The sequence below is a fragment of the Electrophorus electricus genome, chromosome 5 (genome assembly GCF_041902795.1).
Source record: "Electrophorus electricus isolate QZ-2024a chromosome 5, ASM4190279v1, whole genome shotgun sequence".
Lineage (NCBI taxonomy): Eukaryota > Metazoa > Chordata > Actinopteri > Gymnotiformes > Gymnotidae > Electrophorus > Electrophorus electricus.
The window spans coordinates 4,447,792-4,462,556 of record NC_137501.1 but is presented as its reverse complement, the minus strand read 5'-3'; the positions used below and the strand labels follow the sequence as shown (position 1 = coordinate 4,462,556).

Genomic DNA, 14,765 nt, shown 5'->3' with positions numbered 1-14,765 from the left:
TTAAAAGAACAAACAGCCGTGAACGTGCTCCTTCTAAAGATTCCACTGATCATTTCCATGAAAAAATGCAAGTCATTCAGAATCTGACACATGAAACACGTCAAATTACTGCTTGTTATAACATTAAAAATATATTTTGGTTGAACATCAAAATGAAATGAAACACGTTAATGTTCATACAGCTTCGTTGTTGCTTTTTTTTTACAAAGTAGTGACAATTTGTACTGCTTGATTGCTCAGATATTCATTTTTTGACTGGGGTTACATTTACAGTTCCATGTATTTGGGTAGTGTAGACGTCATGCATTTTTATAGCCTGTGTAGAGGACTTTCCGCATGCACCCATTTAGTGAAAATGCAAGCGCTACCCCAGTTCTTATTTATTTGTATCGTTTAGTTTGTTTGTCCTTTCAGTCAATTAAAGAACAACTCCAGCTGAACGAGATACGACGAGTCCTTCTAGAGCTCTCGTGTACTTGCAGACAGTGACTCCATTTGTTGTTTAAGTACCTTTTGTAAAGTAGTTACATCCATCACATGTGGTGTCTCGTTTTTGGAATTTCATGGACTGATACGTCAGACCACCTTAAGATAATAAATAAACATCACTGACGTCATCTCCGCCGGTCGCGGTTTCTTTTTTCTTTTCTGCGCATGCGCAGTTGGTCCTGTCACACTGAACTCAGCTCCAGTTGCAGTCCCACTCGCACCTCTCTGTCACACACGCAATAATCTTGTGATAGAGTGGCAGAAGTCTCTCTTAATGTCTGATTGTAGTGGCAATCAACATTAATACAACCGCTGAACTTCATTTGGACTGGAACATACTACGAAGGTGCTGTGGACTATTTTTCATCTGCGCAAACAACCCAGTAGCCCATAAAGTTGTTAGCTAGCGAGATAGCTAAGTGGCCAAGATGGCGGTAATGTGTATGCTTCAGACTTTTTAAAGCGTAGCCAATAAAGTGTTTTTACGGCAGCACATGAAATTTATTTCATCGCATTACACGGAATCTCTGTTAAGCTGTTGTAAATGTAGCGTTTAGGATAATGTCATCACTGTTAGACTGAGCGAAACCAATTTCTTTCTGCTAACTAGCTAAGCTAGCTAACGTTAGCTGTGATTGAAACGTAGGCTTTCGGTCGTTAACCTACGCAGAATGTTGTCCAAACACGAGAATGAAAGTCAGTTTAAAGTGTTTATTGTTGTTCATATAAATGTCAGTTGTCGTGTGTGTTAGTTAATACGAGAACGATTGGTGACTGAAGTCTAGATAGGGAACTGTAACGACGATAAACGCACAAACAATCACGTTGTCAATAACTAGCTAGCTAGCGTTAAATGCAACCTGCACGTCCTGCATTGTTTAGAATAGATTCAAGGTTCACCATGAGGCTAACTAGCTTAGCGGTTAGCCAACTTAGTCTTGTATTCCCAAGCATACTCGCATATCCACCGGGGCAGTCGTCCGTTTGCATACAAGCTGTGTTCTGTTAAGCTTATTGCCGACACTGACATCACCTCTCATAACTAGATATTTTATGTTTTTGCCTAGGCACTCCATGTTGACACAGCAGGGCCTTAGAATACACTGTGAGAATACCCGTAGTACTGCTCTCTGCCTAGCACTGCCATGGCCAAGGACCAGACAAATGTGATAGACCTCCTCCCACTTTTGGAGTCCACAGATTTACATGAACTGGAGCAGGTCAGAAGTCTGTTACAGGAGAACCTTAGCACAGGTTTGCCACCTTGCCACTCTCCCCTTCTTTCTTTGAATTTATGATTTATAGACAATTCCACATGGTACTTTTTATTTCAGCTTTACTTGCATATTGAACTCTGTAATAGAATCTTATTTGTTTTGCCCATCAATTTGTTTGTTAGATAAAGGGTATGTGCTTCTCAATGGCCTTGTGGATTATTATTTGGACACGAGCTCTCCTCAGGCTGCGGACATCTTGTCATCGGTCAGAGAGCCTCATGACAAGGTGAGGAAACTATGGAGGAATGAGCATGCACTGTATGATGGTGTCATGCGCCCCCAACTCTGCAGTCATGGCCTTGTGCTAAATAATTATGTGGCTTTTTCTTTTTCCTTAAGCACCTTTTGGACAAGATGAATGAATGTCTGGCCAAGCCAGGCTGCAGGCTGCCCACACTCACCCTCCTGGGCCACGTCGTTCGCAGACAGCCGCCCTGGATCCACAGGATCGCGCGCTTCCCGCTGCTCACATCGCTGCTCAAATGCCTCAAGGTACTGAGCAAAAGGCCAGTGGAGTGCAACTAACTGTCCAGGGGGGGGGGGGGGGGCGTCGTGAATGGGTTCACCCGTGTGATGAGAGAAATTAGGTTGTAGTCATGTCTGATTTGAGTTTGGGTTTTTTTTATTACTGAGTCGATAAGCATCATGTAATGATGTAATCATCTAATGATTTCTCCCTGTTGCTGCGCCGACAGTCCGAGTCAGATGTTCTGGTTCTCATAACTGGCGTGCTGGTGTTGATCGTCCTCCTGCCTGTGATACCGCAGACTGGCAAACAGCTTCCCTTTGAATGTTTCGACATCTTCGGACGACTGGCTGCTTGGAATCAGAGAAACCCAGGTAGTTTACAATAATGCTCCCTTTACAGTAATAATGTAAATAACAATAGTGTTACAATAATGTAAATAACAGAACTGTAGCTAAAAGGCTAGTGCTATTTTATGTTATTTCCCCTGCTTGTGGGGGGGGACAAATGTGTCCTTCCATAATGCTGAGTACATGGCCACCATTAACACTTTGAAGAACACTTCAGCCTTCTTACTAATCCCCATTGTAATAAAGATTTTTTTTCCCCAATTGGATTATATAAAAACTACAAAAATCAAAATAATGAATCATGCAAGGTAAGCTTAAAAAAAAAAGGGTGGGGATGGTTTTTTTTCGCATGTTTTGTTGTTTTGGCATATTACCCAGCTCCGGTTCCATCAGAGCTAGAACCTTTATATTTTTAAAGGGTGTTATTAATAACGAGAACCTGCTCCTTTTTGATGACTTTTTTTTTGTGTCTGGAAATTGTATTTAGGTCATAGTATTTTAATGACTCTTTTGACATGTGTCCTCTAGGCCATGCTCAGGGAGTATATGCAGTTCATCTCCATGCCAGCGTGTACTCACTTTTCCACCGCCTTTACGGCATGTACCCCTGCAACTTTGTGTCCTACCTGCGGGCACACTACAGTATGAAGGAGAACGTAGACACTTTTGAGGAGGTGGTTAAGGTGATGCCACAGCTCTGTATTGGCAATAGGCTCTTATGTTCCTTAGTGATGTGTGTTTAATTTCTGCAAAGGTTTCATTGCTGACTGTACGTCAGTGCATGTCACTGTCTGGCCCTCTGGGTTGGACCTAAGCTTTTTATTGTTGATAAATGACAACTAAGCAGCAGCTCATATGATCATTTATTGGTTGTTTTTCAACAAGCCAATGCTGCAACATGTGCGGATACATCCAGAGCTTGTCACTGGAACCAAAGACTGCGAGCTGGATCCGATAAGGGGAGTCTCGCCGAACTCCATGTACAGTTGATATATTGATCCACTGATGTGTGTGTGTGTGTGTATATATAATATATAATTATATGCAATGTTTCAGGTGGAAGAGGTTTGAAACCCACGACATTGTTATTGAATGTGCCAAAGTATCCCTGGACCCGAAGGAGGCGTCTTGTGAGGAGGGATACTCGTTCCTGCCTGAATACATGCCATGGGGTGCTGTCAACTGTAGCAGGTCCTACTCGGACTTCCGCAGCCCGGGTTAGAGTACATTAAACTTGTTCGCTTCTTCGGAAGGCTCAGAAACTTCTTTGGAGGTCAAATTCAAACACCTTTATGAACCTGTGACCCCTTCTGTTTGTTTCTTGAGTCAGTTCCCTCACAAATCGAACATGAATGTCTGTTTTGCCTTCTGACTGCTCTGTTTGTGTACCTCTTTATAGGAAGTTCCCCTCTCACATCAATGACCACAGTTCATCAGTCTCTCTCCCTTTACTTACCACATCTCACAGTCACCCAGGACACAGGTCTCAGCCCACAGACACACAGACTACAGGTGACTGGTCTCACCAATTAGTACCTGCATATTTTCAGCATGAACTGTGTAAATAGCACATAAGCTACTGCAAGCAAAGAATGAAATCAACAACAAAACCCTTAGACAAGGTACACAGTATCTGCTTGGTGCATCTGATGGCCACTTTTGTCCAATGTGATTGCAGGGTTTTGAGGCAACGCCCTCAGGGATGAAGGAGGTCACATGGAGCCCATCCTCTGTCTGCGGGTTAAGCACCCCTCCCAGCTCCAGAGGAATGTCCCCCACCACCGTCACCGATCTCTCACACAGTGCCTCGCACCTCTCGGGACGGGTCCCCAGCACGCCAGGTCAGCTGGGCACATGCATCATGGAGTTAATGGTCAGCTTCATTGTGTTGAGGTCTTCATTGTTTGAGAGGTCTTGGTCAGCTCTCCCAGTGCCGCCTTTTTCACCAGTGCTGTTTGTCACGAATGCCTGTGTTTGGGCCCGTTTGTGCTGACACCAAGTTTGCTGGAGCATAAGGCTGTAATGTGTCACATGTAACGAGTAACGTGTCTGCCACAGTGGATGGAAAATCCGCCTCCACACCCTCAGGGTCTTCTCCCCTCCCCTCGCTCACGGAGGAGCTCGAGCACACTGTCCAGCCTACCAGCACTACCCTTCCTCCTGTAAAGGTGAAAGACTACCCTGAACAGTACACGCTCAAAACCATTTGGGGAAACGGAATGGAATTTGCATGTCACTGCTTTCTGTTTTTCTTTTCATCTTCATTTTTGTCCAATCCCTGAACCACAAACTTGCTCAGGCAAATCAGGAGCCAATCAAAGAGCTTAAACAAGACACATCCACATGTATCATCAGCAAAGGTGAGTGCATGTAATGACTTCAGTTTTAAAGCTAGTTGGTTTTATTGTGATTTCACCTGGTCATGGTCATGCGGAGTCTTTTATTGATCAGTAAATCCCTTCATCTTAAATTTGGCAACAAAGGTCACATCTGTCGCTCAGTGTAAAAAGCTTGTTGTGCTTCCTGCTGTTTCAGGTGGAGCAGGTGATGCTCTGAGTCCTGTACTGTTGACTGAGCTCCCTGACTTTGTGAAGACAGAGAAGGAGAGAGAGGAAGGTAATGTTGGAAATAATACGTTTTATCCTTGTGACTGTATAATTCTGTGCTTAGACAGATTAGGAAATGAATATTGAGTAGTAATTATTATATTTGTTCTTGACCATTTTTTGCACACCAGAGGCCATCACAGAGGAGTTGCTGACACTAACCCGGGGCGATCTCAGCCCACTCCCCATACTCGGACTGGATTCCTCCTGTGTGGCCCCTGATGCTCCCTTCCCCTCCAACCCCTGCCAGGACACCCTTCCTCCCAATATGGCCTCCACTCCTGACAGAGCTGCGGGCAGCCCTAAAGGCGCAAACCATCAACCTCACTGGTCCCTCTGGCCTGGGTTCACGCCCATCGAGAGCTCCCTGAGCCCCAACGCAGCGGAGGACGCCTCAGCCGAGCTGTCGAAGGGCTTCTTTCCATACGAGCCCCTGTTTGACCTGGCCCTGCCCAAGCTGGCCTCTCTGTTTGTGGGCAGGAGGACAGCAGAGGCCCGGCGGAAGGCCGAGGGCGAGAGGGAGCAGCGAGGAGAGCTGGAAGGTGAAGATCTGTCCGCCACGTCCCCCCTGGAGGTGCTCGATCGTCTCATCCAGCAAGGTCAAGAGCTCCACGAGAAAGTTTCAAAGAGGTGAGCTGTAACGCTGGAGTCATTTTTCATTTTAAAAAAAAACCAAAAAAAACCTACTTTTTGTATGATAATACTTTTATATTTTGATTGCCATCCATATGGAATTGGTTAACGTTGCGTTAGTCACTGAGGACGCCACTATGGGTTACGCTTTAGGGAGGATTGGCAGTGCCGAAGAGGCTGTGCTTTGGGTTTAACGTCAGCAATTAATTAAGGAAGAGTTTGGCTACGTGGGAACAGGTGGTTTTAAAAGTGAGCTTGGAGGGGGAGGAACTGGGAGCCTTTCAGAGGTGTCATGGGCTCAACGCTGAAGAAGGGAGGTGAAGACACCTCCTGACGACCCCTGTGACGAGCTTGCACGGTACTTGAACAAAAGGTGTGGCCCATGTAAAACCTGAAGGGTTTAGCAGAGGGTATTTGACATCTCATCCTGTGTGTATTAGGGAGGATGTGTAGAGGAGCAGGAAAGGCTCAGGCAGGCTTGGAGGATTTCCAGCTAAAACTGGAAACACACTATCGTTTTCTGCCCTTAACATTTTACCCTGAAATCACCTGATGTACATGGGCTTAATTCAATGAAGGCAGCTCCTGGTCTGATGACCGCCGTGATATTCGTCACCTCATCCTGGGTATAATTAAGTTTGCACCCCAAATTCCATCACAGAGAAGTTGCTGGCACTAATTCTTCTGAATTGTGAGGTCTTTGTAACAATGTTCAGGCAAAGATGTCTACGAGAAAGGTCTGAAAGGTCTGTTGTTGTCTTTCAGATCCACATCTTTGTCAAATCAATCAGCTGAGCTACACTCTGGAGGTAAACGTCAATGCAATAAAGGAAAAGGTATTTAGTCATCTAATTTGCATAGACTCCACCCACAGTTGAGAAGGCTGTCCTTCAAGCTGTCCTTGGGATCCTTTCGTGCCTGTCTGTATACATATCTCTTTTTTTTCTTTTTTTTAGCCATTGTCTGACTTAAAATATCAGTGTATTTATATGTTACTCTTCTCCTACTTTCTACTCTTGAAATGTTTTACATTTACCCTTTTCTTAAATGTTAAATAGTTCCAAAGTAATATCAGCTCATATCTGTTCATAGCAAGAGGGTTTTTCCACAGAACTAGGCAGTGAGGGTCATGCAGTGGCATGTTGGTGGCGACGAGGCCGTGGTACAGAGCGCTATGGGGTGTGCGTGTGTCGTTGCGTGCGGGCTGGGCCGTGGTACAGAGCGCTGTGGGTTGTGTGTGCGTGTGTCGTTGCGTGCGGGCTGGGCCGTGGTACAGAGCGCTGTGGGTTGTGTGCGCGTGTGTCGTTGCGTGCGGGCTGGGCCGTCGTACAGAGCGCTGTGGGTTGTGTGTGCGTGTGTCGTTGCGTGCGGGCTGGGCCGTGGTACAGAGCGCTGTGGGGTGTGTGTGTTGCAGGCGTGGGCCCCGGGGCACTGGACGAGCAGGAGCTCCTGCGCAGTCAGCTCCTGCTGCTGCACGGACAGCTGCTCTACGAGAGGCACAAGCGGGAGCAGCACGCCGTGCGCAACCGCCGTCTGCTCCGCCGTGTCATCAATGCTACGGCGCTCGAGGAGCAGAACACCTCCATGGTAAAGGAGCTCAGTGTTACAGATGCTTTTTAATGGAAGGCTGACACCTTTCATCTTCCTGTATTTTTTACGTTTTTGATGTGGGATCATTAATGTTTCGGAAGTGAAATTTGCTTATTTGGGGTGGGCGTCATATCACAGAATCATCTTTGATAAACATTTGTACAAGCATAATTTTGAATGCTCTGCCTGTTAGAATAGTCTTAACAATTGGACATGTGACCACTTAAACAAAGCTGCCGTTTTCCTAAATGCTAGTTTTCTGTCTCTCTCTCTCTCTCTCTCTCTCTCTCGCTCTGTCTTTTTGTGTGTGTGTGTGTGTGTCTGTGTGTAGAAAGCCCAGCTCCGCCTGCAGGAGATGGAAAATCAGGCTCTGCGCGTGAGCCTGCAGGAGGAGCAGCAGCGCTCCAAGCAAGTGCAGCAGGATGCCGACGCCCGCGTGCAGAAACTCCACGACCAGCTGCATCACCTCCAGCAGGAGAGGAACGACTACTACACCCAGACTCAGGAGCTACAGGTCAGCCCACGGCACACCAAGCTTTGGCTTGGAACAGAGATGGAGGCTGATGTATGGGGGGGATGTTTGGTCACTGATAGTTAAACAGTTGTATGTAGATGTATTCAATGTGTTGTACACAAGGTCCAGGTTAGATTTTCCACGCTCCCTTTAACTGGGGCATGATGACACAGTTGCCAATCATTTACATTAACTGTTCAGTTATCTTCTGTTCAGTGATTACAAAAAAACAGACTGGAATTGTATTTGAGTGCTGGAGTTAAATAACATTTACACAGAGTGCTGATCATTTTGGAGCTAGTTAATAAGTAAACAGATTCGAAGAGTGACAATTGGGAATTAGCTTGGCTTCAGTTGTGTAACGTCTCATTACAGGAATATATAGGAATGTACTGTTGTTAATTATTTCTGAAAGAAACCTTTCTGTACTTTTGGCAGTCTGTTTGAATGCATAGAAGTGTCTCGTGTTTTGCTGCTTTCTCAGCGGGACTTGCAGGAGAGCCAGAAGAACATGGGCAAGTTGGAGGCGAAGCTGCAGAGAGCCAATAACAAAGTGTGCAATGCAGGACACCTGCTCAGCCAGCTGTCCATCAAGGTTAGCTGCAGCAGGCCTGCAGGCTGAAACCCCGCCCTGTGTACAGACACGGTGCACAAACTACTCCTGCGTTTACATGGTCACTTTTGTAAGAGCGCTTCATTTTCTTTGTCTTGCACACACCCCAGCTCGAGAACACTGAATGCATGGAGCAGCAGGTGTCCTTCTTGAACAAACAGCTGTTACTGCTAGGGGAGGCCAACAGAATGTGTGTGCAGGAGGTCCAGCAGCTAGGACCTGAGGCACACAAGGTAAGTGTGCGACTCTGTACATGCTGGACCTGATGCTGGACCTAAACTGACCATGTTCATTCCATCAGTAAAATATCAGCGAAATATTAATGTGCACTCTGAGGTGTAGGTATTTGCTGTCTGTTAGAACTGGAATGAACAAATTCCAAGTATCTGATGTCATGTTTATATCCAGGTGTCTGCAGTAGTAAGCTAATTTGACAAATCTCCACCAAAACGCTTCTTTTCTTTTATTCGCCTTGTCATCGTAGGATCGCATAAGGTAAAATATGCTGGGAAATGTAGGTCTCATGGCAGCAATAATAACATGCTGTGAAAGAGTGGTAAAATGCCATAAACATTAAAAATAAATCTAAATAAAGAAAATGAGTTCTGTCAAAATATATGCACCTTAAAAGGATTCAATGTACATCCTGTGTACAGTGCATAAAGTACCAGATGTAAAGATGTGACATTGAGGAAGTGCAAATATGCAGATGTAATCAAAATGCAAATGTGGCGATGTGCCTCACTGGTGTACCTCGGTGTCCAATGCACCTGCTTTGATGTACAGACAGTCCACTGAAACATCAGTACTGTGCAAATATTCAAAATAAAGACTGGATATGCATGGGTGGATATGAAGAAAAAATATGGCCATGATGGTGACAGTAATAATAACGTGAGTGCAGCTGTCTGGCAGAGGCTAGCGAAAGTACCGTAGCGGGGAAGAGGACTGTCCATGTTAGGTGGACGAGGTGTTGTACACCATCCTAGGTGCTTTTTAACTGCTTTGTCTTGCATTTGCGGGTGGGTTTATGGCGCTAGGAGCTGAAGATGCTCCAGGCATGTTCTGCTCGAGAGTGTGAGCGGTTCAGGCAGAGCTCTGTTCAGCAGAGCCAGAAGCTGGAGGCAGCTCAGCAGCGCATCATCGAACTGGAGGCACAGCTCGCCAAGAAAGAGCACCTCATCCTGGAGCAGAAGAAACTGCTGGAAAACGTCAAAAGCCAGGCCAAGTACACACATCTAAACAGACCCTACACTGCCACTGGGCAGTGGTAGCTCAGTGGTTAAGGTACTTGACTTGTAATCAGAAGGTTGCTGGTTCAAGCCCCACCACTGGCAAGTTGCCACTGTTGGGCCCCTGAGCAAGGCCCTTAACCCTCAATTGCTCAAGTGGCTTTGGATAAAAGTGTCAGCTAAATGCCATAAATGTAAATGCTTGCAGCTATGGAATTTCTGTAGTACATGTGCAACTCCTTTCCCCAAACTATTAACTTGTTTCTGTTTATGAATAAGTAAATTCCCGCTGGTGGTCTGTTAGAAACATGCACTTGCATGTTTTTTCTCTAGGGGGGAGTTGCAGGCTTCAGAGAACAGGTATCTGGCTCAGAAGCACATGACTCAGGCGCTGCAGTCAGAACTGCTCCAGATGTATAGCCAGCTAGAGATCAACAATATATCTAACACTACACCAGCAGGCAGTGCTGAGCACACCGGCTCCCCTAACCAGAGGTGAGGAGTTTAAAATCTCTCTTCTTTCTTAGTTGCAAGGTGATAACAAGGGACCGTATACTAACTGTCATTGCAAACAGGTCAAAGTATGTCTGAGAGGCAGCTGCAAGAGAAAACTTTTAATATAATATGTAATGTGAAACATGCTTAATAATTTAACTTAAGCAGATTCCCAACTGTATTTATATCAGGTCCAATGGCAACAATCCAGGGCCAGCCCAAGCTCCTGAGCCAGGCACAAGAGAGCAGAGTTTGTACATGTGTGTCAACGGCGACCTTTGGTCTGGCTCTCTACCTCCCACTGCATTGATCAATGGCAGTCAGGAAGAAGACCTGTCTGTCCTTTCCCGCAACTCCTCACTGGCTGTCGACTCCTACCCCAGTGCCCGCAGCTTCCTGGGAATGCACAACCAAGAGCTTGTGAAAAAGCGGAAGAGCCAGTGTGAGGAGGAGCTGGCACCACTGGGCTGCCCCTACCGAGGCCTGCAGGACCAGAGCTCAGAGCCTGCAGAAAACCCCCCGCCCAGGCTGGGCAGGGAGGGCCCAGCGACCCAGGCCACCGAGCCCGCTGAGCGGCCTGAGCCCCGGACCGCGGATCGGCACAGGGCCCGGGCTTACAACATCCACCGGCGGAGGCAGCAGGACCTGCGGATCATGGACTACAATGAGGCCCTCCAGGAGCAGACTTAGGGAACCTTGGAAGGTTGAGTTAGTAGGACTCGTGCTGTAGACCTGCTTGTAACACTAGACAGGGTGAGGAAGAGACCTTTTGAAATCTGCAGCTCCTTTTAACAAAAGGGTGGACTGCATTGTTTTAGTTCATTTTAAAAGCTCTATTCTATTATGAAAATGGCCAAATGAGACATGTATATACTGAGGGCTTTAAAGCTACTGTCACTATGTTTTAGGAGGAGATTCTGTTTTGACCTGTAGTACCGCTGGGCTGCCCCTACCGCAGCCTGCAGGACCTACAGAACACCCCCCCCCCCGCCCCCGCCCCCGCCCAGATTTTCACATTTCACATTTCTCGTAGAGTAACCCTATTGCACTAAATTGGATAATGTGATGCAGTTCAGCTCCAAGAGCATGATGATTGTAGCTTTAACCAATCCATCCACTTTTAAACAGTCTTGTAATCACCACACTGATTTCACACTATGAAATCAGAGCACTTTGTGAATGCAAAAAATAAGGTAGTGTTAAGAAATTTTCCACTTCACTTATTGGCTAACCATTTGGTTTATTGCTGCATTAGAATTTGTTGATAGGCGCTTTGGCTCTAGACATGTCTGAGTTTGGCAGTGGTGTGTTTGGATTGTGATTTGGCCCTCGTGTTTTTTTTTTTTCCAGCAAGCGTACCATCTCAGTTATTGCGTTTGGTTCTGTAAGCGCCCGATTCAGTTATGTTCACTTTCAAATTAATTCAGGATAAAGGGGACTTTGATGGTTAGAGGAAGCACATGAAAATACCATTAATTACCAAAAGCTTCTCTTGAATTAATTTACAGCACAAGGCGAAGAGCAATAACGTAGCAATTTGAGTTTGTTTTCCCCTTGTGGATTGGGCACTGAATAGTTTTGGCAACATCAAGTCAAACCCAGACAGTCTGATAAAACTGTGAAAGGAAAAAAATCAGTTGTGTAAGATGGTTAGTGCAGAATAAACAAGAAAAGTTATAGATTTTGTTGAAAAAGATAGCCAGGTGTGTGTATGCTGCCATACTTTATATGCTTGCCCACGGAGGAAAAGAAGCAAGTGTTAAATGTAGGTTTTATTTTTACGAATTCAGTTTAATACTGGGATTACCTAGCCCAGTCACCAGTGCAATATGTCTTTTTAGAATTACAATTAAAGCCAGCTCAAAAGCATGGAGGATGTAAAATCACGCAGGTGTTGTGGTTGCTTGGCAAGTCTCGTTGGAGACTTGCACCGCACAGGCTATGCTGCTGTTCAGTTCATCCTGCAAAGACAGTAGTGACTCAGCTTTAGAAGCTCCACCCTATTTAGAGAAAGGAGTCTGGGCTGTTTGATTGTACAGTTAGCACAGCTGGATGGAACACTGTCGCTGCTTGGAATGAATGTGAAATGTGAATGTTCTGTGGTAACAGCGTACAGACTACAGCGATATCTGATAGCTGAATTCTAAGATCATGAATGGGTTAATGCCAGTTTTGTTTTATTTCATTCTCTGTTGAATATTGCAGAAACATTGTGAGCAGGAGAGGAGCTTGAATGAATAGATTTATAATTGCCAAAGCAAAAGCATTTCCCCTAATAGCCAATACACGGGCTCCTCACGATGGCTTGCACTTCAGATCCATGGTCTTTATTTTTAAGACAAAAGAAAAGTCAGTCCTGAGGCATGACTTCGGTTCAAAATGTGAAACCAGAAAATGTGGAATACTTCTCAGTATAACACAGTTCTAACCTGTAACTGAGGGGAAGACCTCAAGGTTTACAGTGATGAGGATAATATGAACATTATAAACTGTTCATCCTTAGCCTTGGACTTGAAAGGGTTTTCCATGGTGAGTTAGTAGGGTAATTTTGTTCAGGAGACTCACCGACCCAAACCTGCTCTCCATGGACAAAAAGTATATGCCAACAGTATAATTGCACCTTCTTACAATTACAAATCTTGCATCATATATTTCATTTTAATGAAATGTATCCATAAACATTGTTGCTGCTTGTTTTGTGAGCAAAAGCCCTCCCAGACATTTGTGATTTATATAGTTCACAAAATGCCTTAATAAAAACAGGACATCTCTCCCCAGAAGCCAAATTCCAACAGATTTTACAACAATGGTACAATTTGACAGTAATCTGGAGTGGAGTCAGATGCCCTCAGGGACTCTGTTCAAAAAAGTATTGATTCTGAATACACAGACAAAAGGTATTCTTCTTGTTAAGCTATGATCAAGAAAATAAAAATATATGTTTTGCATGTTTTGCCTGCATTGCTCCATTTCTTTCTTAACCGATGATTTACAGCACACTTCCCAGTTATGCTGTGACAGATCAGAAACATTTAAGCACCTAACTAAAAAAAAAAAGTGACTCAGCAGGTTACATAATACATCCATAATGCCAGTGAAGAGCATTTTAGAAAATTTTGAATGTCCTTGCGTGGACTGGTGGCTTCCAGGCAGGTGTCCCTGTATGCCAGGTTCCTGTACGTACGGCATGTCTGGGTCTAGTGGATGCACTAGCTACTTTCCTACTCTGCTCTGCACAAATGTTCTCTACTTTGCTGGCTACTGTTTGCCGGAGAGGCCCGTTAGTGGCGGTAATTGAGGGCAATGGGACGCTAGCTCCCGTCAGCGCGAAGCTGGCCACGAGAGGGTGATGTGGAACCAAAAATAAGTAACAGCTTATCCAAACCTTACATGAACTACATAAAGAGGGAGGTCATAAAAGTGCAAATTGTGTACAATCATATCTGTAGTGAATTTTTTTGCTAGCTGGACTCTCTGCTTCAGTTCTTCCATTAAACAGATTGTCACATAACTGCCAGTGTTTGGCTGATGTTAGAGCTATAGGGATGACATGCTTCTTGCAGGTGTCTAGAGCTTCACTGGAGAAGCTTTGGGTGGATGCTGAGCACTCGAGGAGTTTAAACTCAGTCTCGAGGTCGGCTATGATCACCAGAAAGAGCAGGAAGATTGGCCTCTCTGTGGCATTACTGCAATGGTGGGTCATATACCGTTGTACCTACATGCAAAGAATGTTTTGAACTGATTACAAACTGATTGTTCACGTAAACCCCAGTGACTAAGTGATAGGTCTGTAAGTTTAAAAAATGCACAATATAGTAAATATAGCTAGTAAATATAGCGGCAAGTGGCAGTTCCGGGTTCAAGCATGATCTGCGGTGTTTATCTTTGCAAAGATAAACTGGGAGACCTCTGTGAGCAGAGACGCAGTGGCAGCCTGATGGCTGTTTGATGATTTGAATCAGCTCTTCAGGAGTGAGCTGTGCCCCATTGTCTTTCCTCCTTAATTCCAAGAGTTTCTGTCCTGCAGGTGTTTGGGTGATGAATGGTAACATGAAGTATGAGTCTGGGTGGACAGTGATTTGTAAGCAGAGTGATGTAAGGTGCTGAATATGGCAGAGATCCAGACACGGCTGGCTTACGTGTGCTGTGTGCGCCAGCTTGAGTCAGTCAAGGAGAGTGAATACTGCGAGTACAGTATTCGGGACTCTAGACTTCGGCAAGTTCGACGAGATTGCCGTGAGTTGTTGCCCCGCCCCCTGGACTCCTGCTCCCCCGCCCCAAATTTATGGTTGATCCCTCCACATTTCCACTCCCCCACTTTCATAGGATGTGGGCTACCAGCATGGGAAGACGGTGTTCGACGTGTGGTGCCGTAGTGGTGTGGTGGAGAAGATGCTGAAGGACCGACACCAAGAGGAGTTCCACAAGAGCAGGAGCAGGAATGTGAGGCACTGCAGGTTCTCCTTCACAGCTTGGCATGGATCCAGCTGACTCCACTAC

The 14,765-nt window shown here is 45.4% G+C and overlaps 2 protein-coding genes across 4 annotated transcripts; one reads left to right on the top strand and one right to left on the bottom strand.

Moving 5' to 3' along the window:
• Window positions 1–676: 676 nt before the first annotated feature.
• tsc1a (TSC complex subunit 1a) lies at window positions 677–13,213 on the top strand. Of its 3 annotated transcripts, none has more exons than XM_081715111.1 (22): window positions 677–835; window positions 1,557–1,743; window positions 1,889–1,992; window positions 2,106–2,258; window positions 2,462–2,606; window positions 3,111–3,265; window positions 3,468–3,542; window positions 3,640–3,799; window positions 3,982–4,094; window positions 4,261–4,423; window positions 4,641–4,750; window positions 4,882–4,942; window positions 5,118–5,198; window positions 5,320–5,818; window positions 6,587–6,630; window positions 7,236–7,408; window positions 7,743–7,925; window positions 8,410–8,520; window positions 8,649–8,771; window positions 9,579–9,766; window positions 10,104–10,265; window positions 10,457–13,213. In XM_081715111.1, the coding sequence occupies exons 2-22, from the start codon at window positions 1,635–1,637 to the stop codon at window positions 10,953–10,955; spliced, it is 3,411 nt and encodes a 1,136-aa protein (XP_081571237.1). In that variant the 5' UTR covers window positions 677–835; window positions 1,557–1,634; the 3' UTR covers window positions 10,956–13,213. The 3 variants fall into 3 exon arrangements, with proteins under 3 accessions (XP_081571237.1, XP_081571236.1, XP_081571238.1); XM_081715110.1 differs by having other exon boundaries at window positions 6,587–6,657; XM_081715112.1 differs by lacking the exons at window positions 677–835; window positions 1,557–1,743; window positions 1,889–1,992; window positions 2,106–2,258; window positions 3,111–3,265 and having other exon boundaries at window positions 2,467–2,606; window positions 6,587–6,657.
• A 151-nt stretch (window positions 13,214–13,364) lies between these two features.
• spaca9 (sperm acrosome associated 9) lies at window positions 13,365–14,317 on the bottom strand. Its single transcript, XM_081714829.1, has 3 exons — window positions 14,189–14,317; window positions 13,737–13,980; window positions 13,365–13,670 (listed from the first exon to the last, which is right to left on the bottom strand). Exons 1-3 carry the CDS (start codon window positions 14,315–14,317, stop codon window positions 13,372–13,374), a joined length of 672 nt encoding a protein of 223 aa, XP_081570955.1. The 3' UTR covers window positions 13,365–13,371.
• Window positions 14,318–14,765: the final 448 nt, after the last annotated feature.

Excerpts from the sequence above, each read along its gene's own strand:
- tsc1a (XM_081715110.1), top strand. The coding sequence starts at position 1,635 with ATGGCCAAGGACCAGACAAATGTGATAGACCTCCTCCCACTTTTGGAG. Across the intron at positions 4,095-4,260 it reads CACAGACACACAGACTACAG|GGTTTTGAGGCAACGCCCTC; the intron begins GTGACTGGTCTC and ends ATGTGATTGCAG. Across the intron at positions 4,943-5,117 it reads CACATGTATCATCAGCAAAG|GTGGAGCAGGTGATGCTCTG; the intron begins GTGAGTGCATGT and ends CTGCTGTTTCAG.
- spaca9 (XM_081714829.1), bottom strand. The coding sequence starts at position 14,317 with ATGTTACCATTCATCACCCAAACACCTGCAGGACAGAAACTCTTGGAA. Across the intron at positions 13,981-14,188 it reads AGCCATCAGGCTGCCACTGC|GTACAACGGTATATGACCCA; the intron begins GTCTCTGCTCAC and ends CTTTGCATGTAG. Across the intron at positions 13,671-13,736 it reads TGGAAGAACTGAAGCAGAGA|CTTTATGTAGTTCATGTAAG; the intron begins GTCCAGCTAGCA and ends TATGACCTCCCT.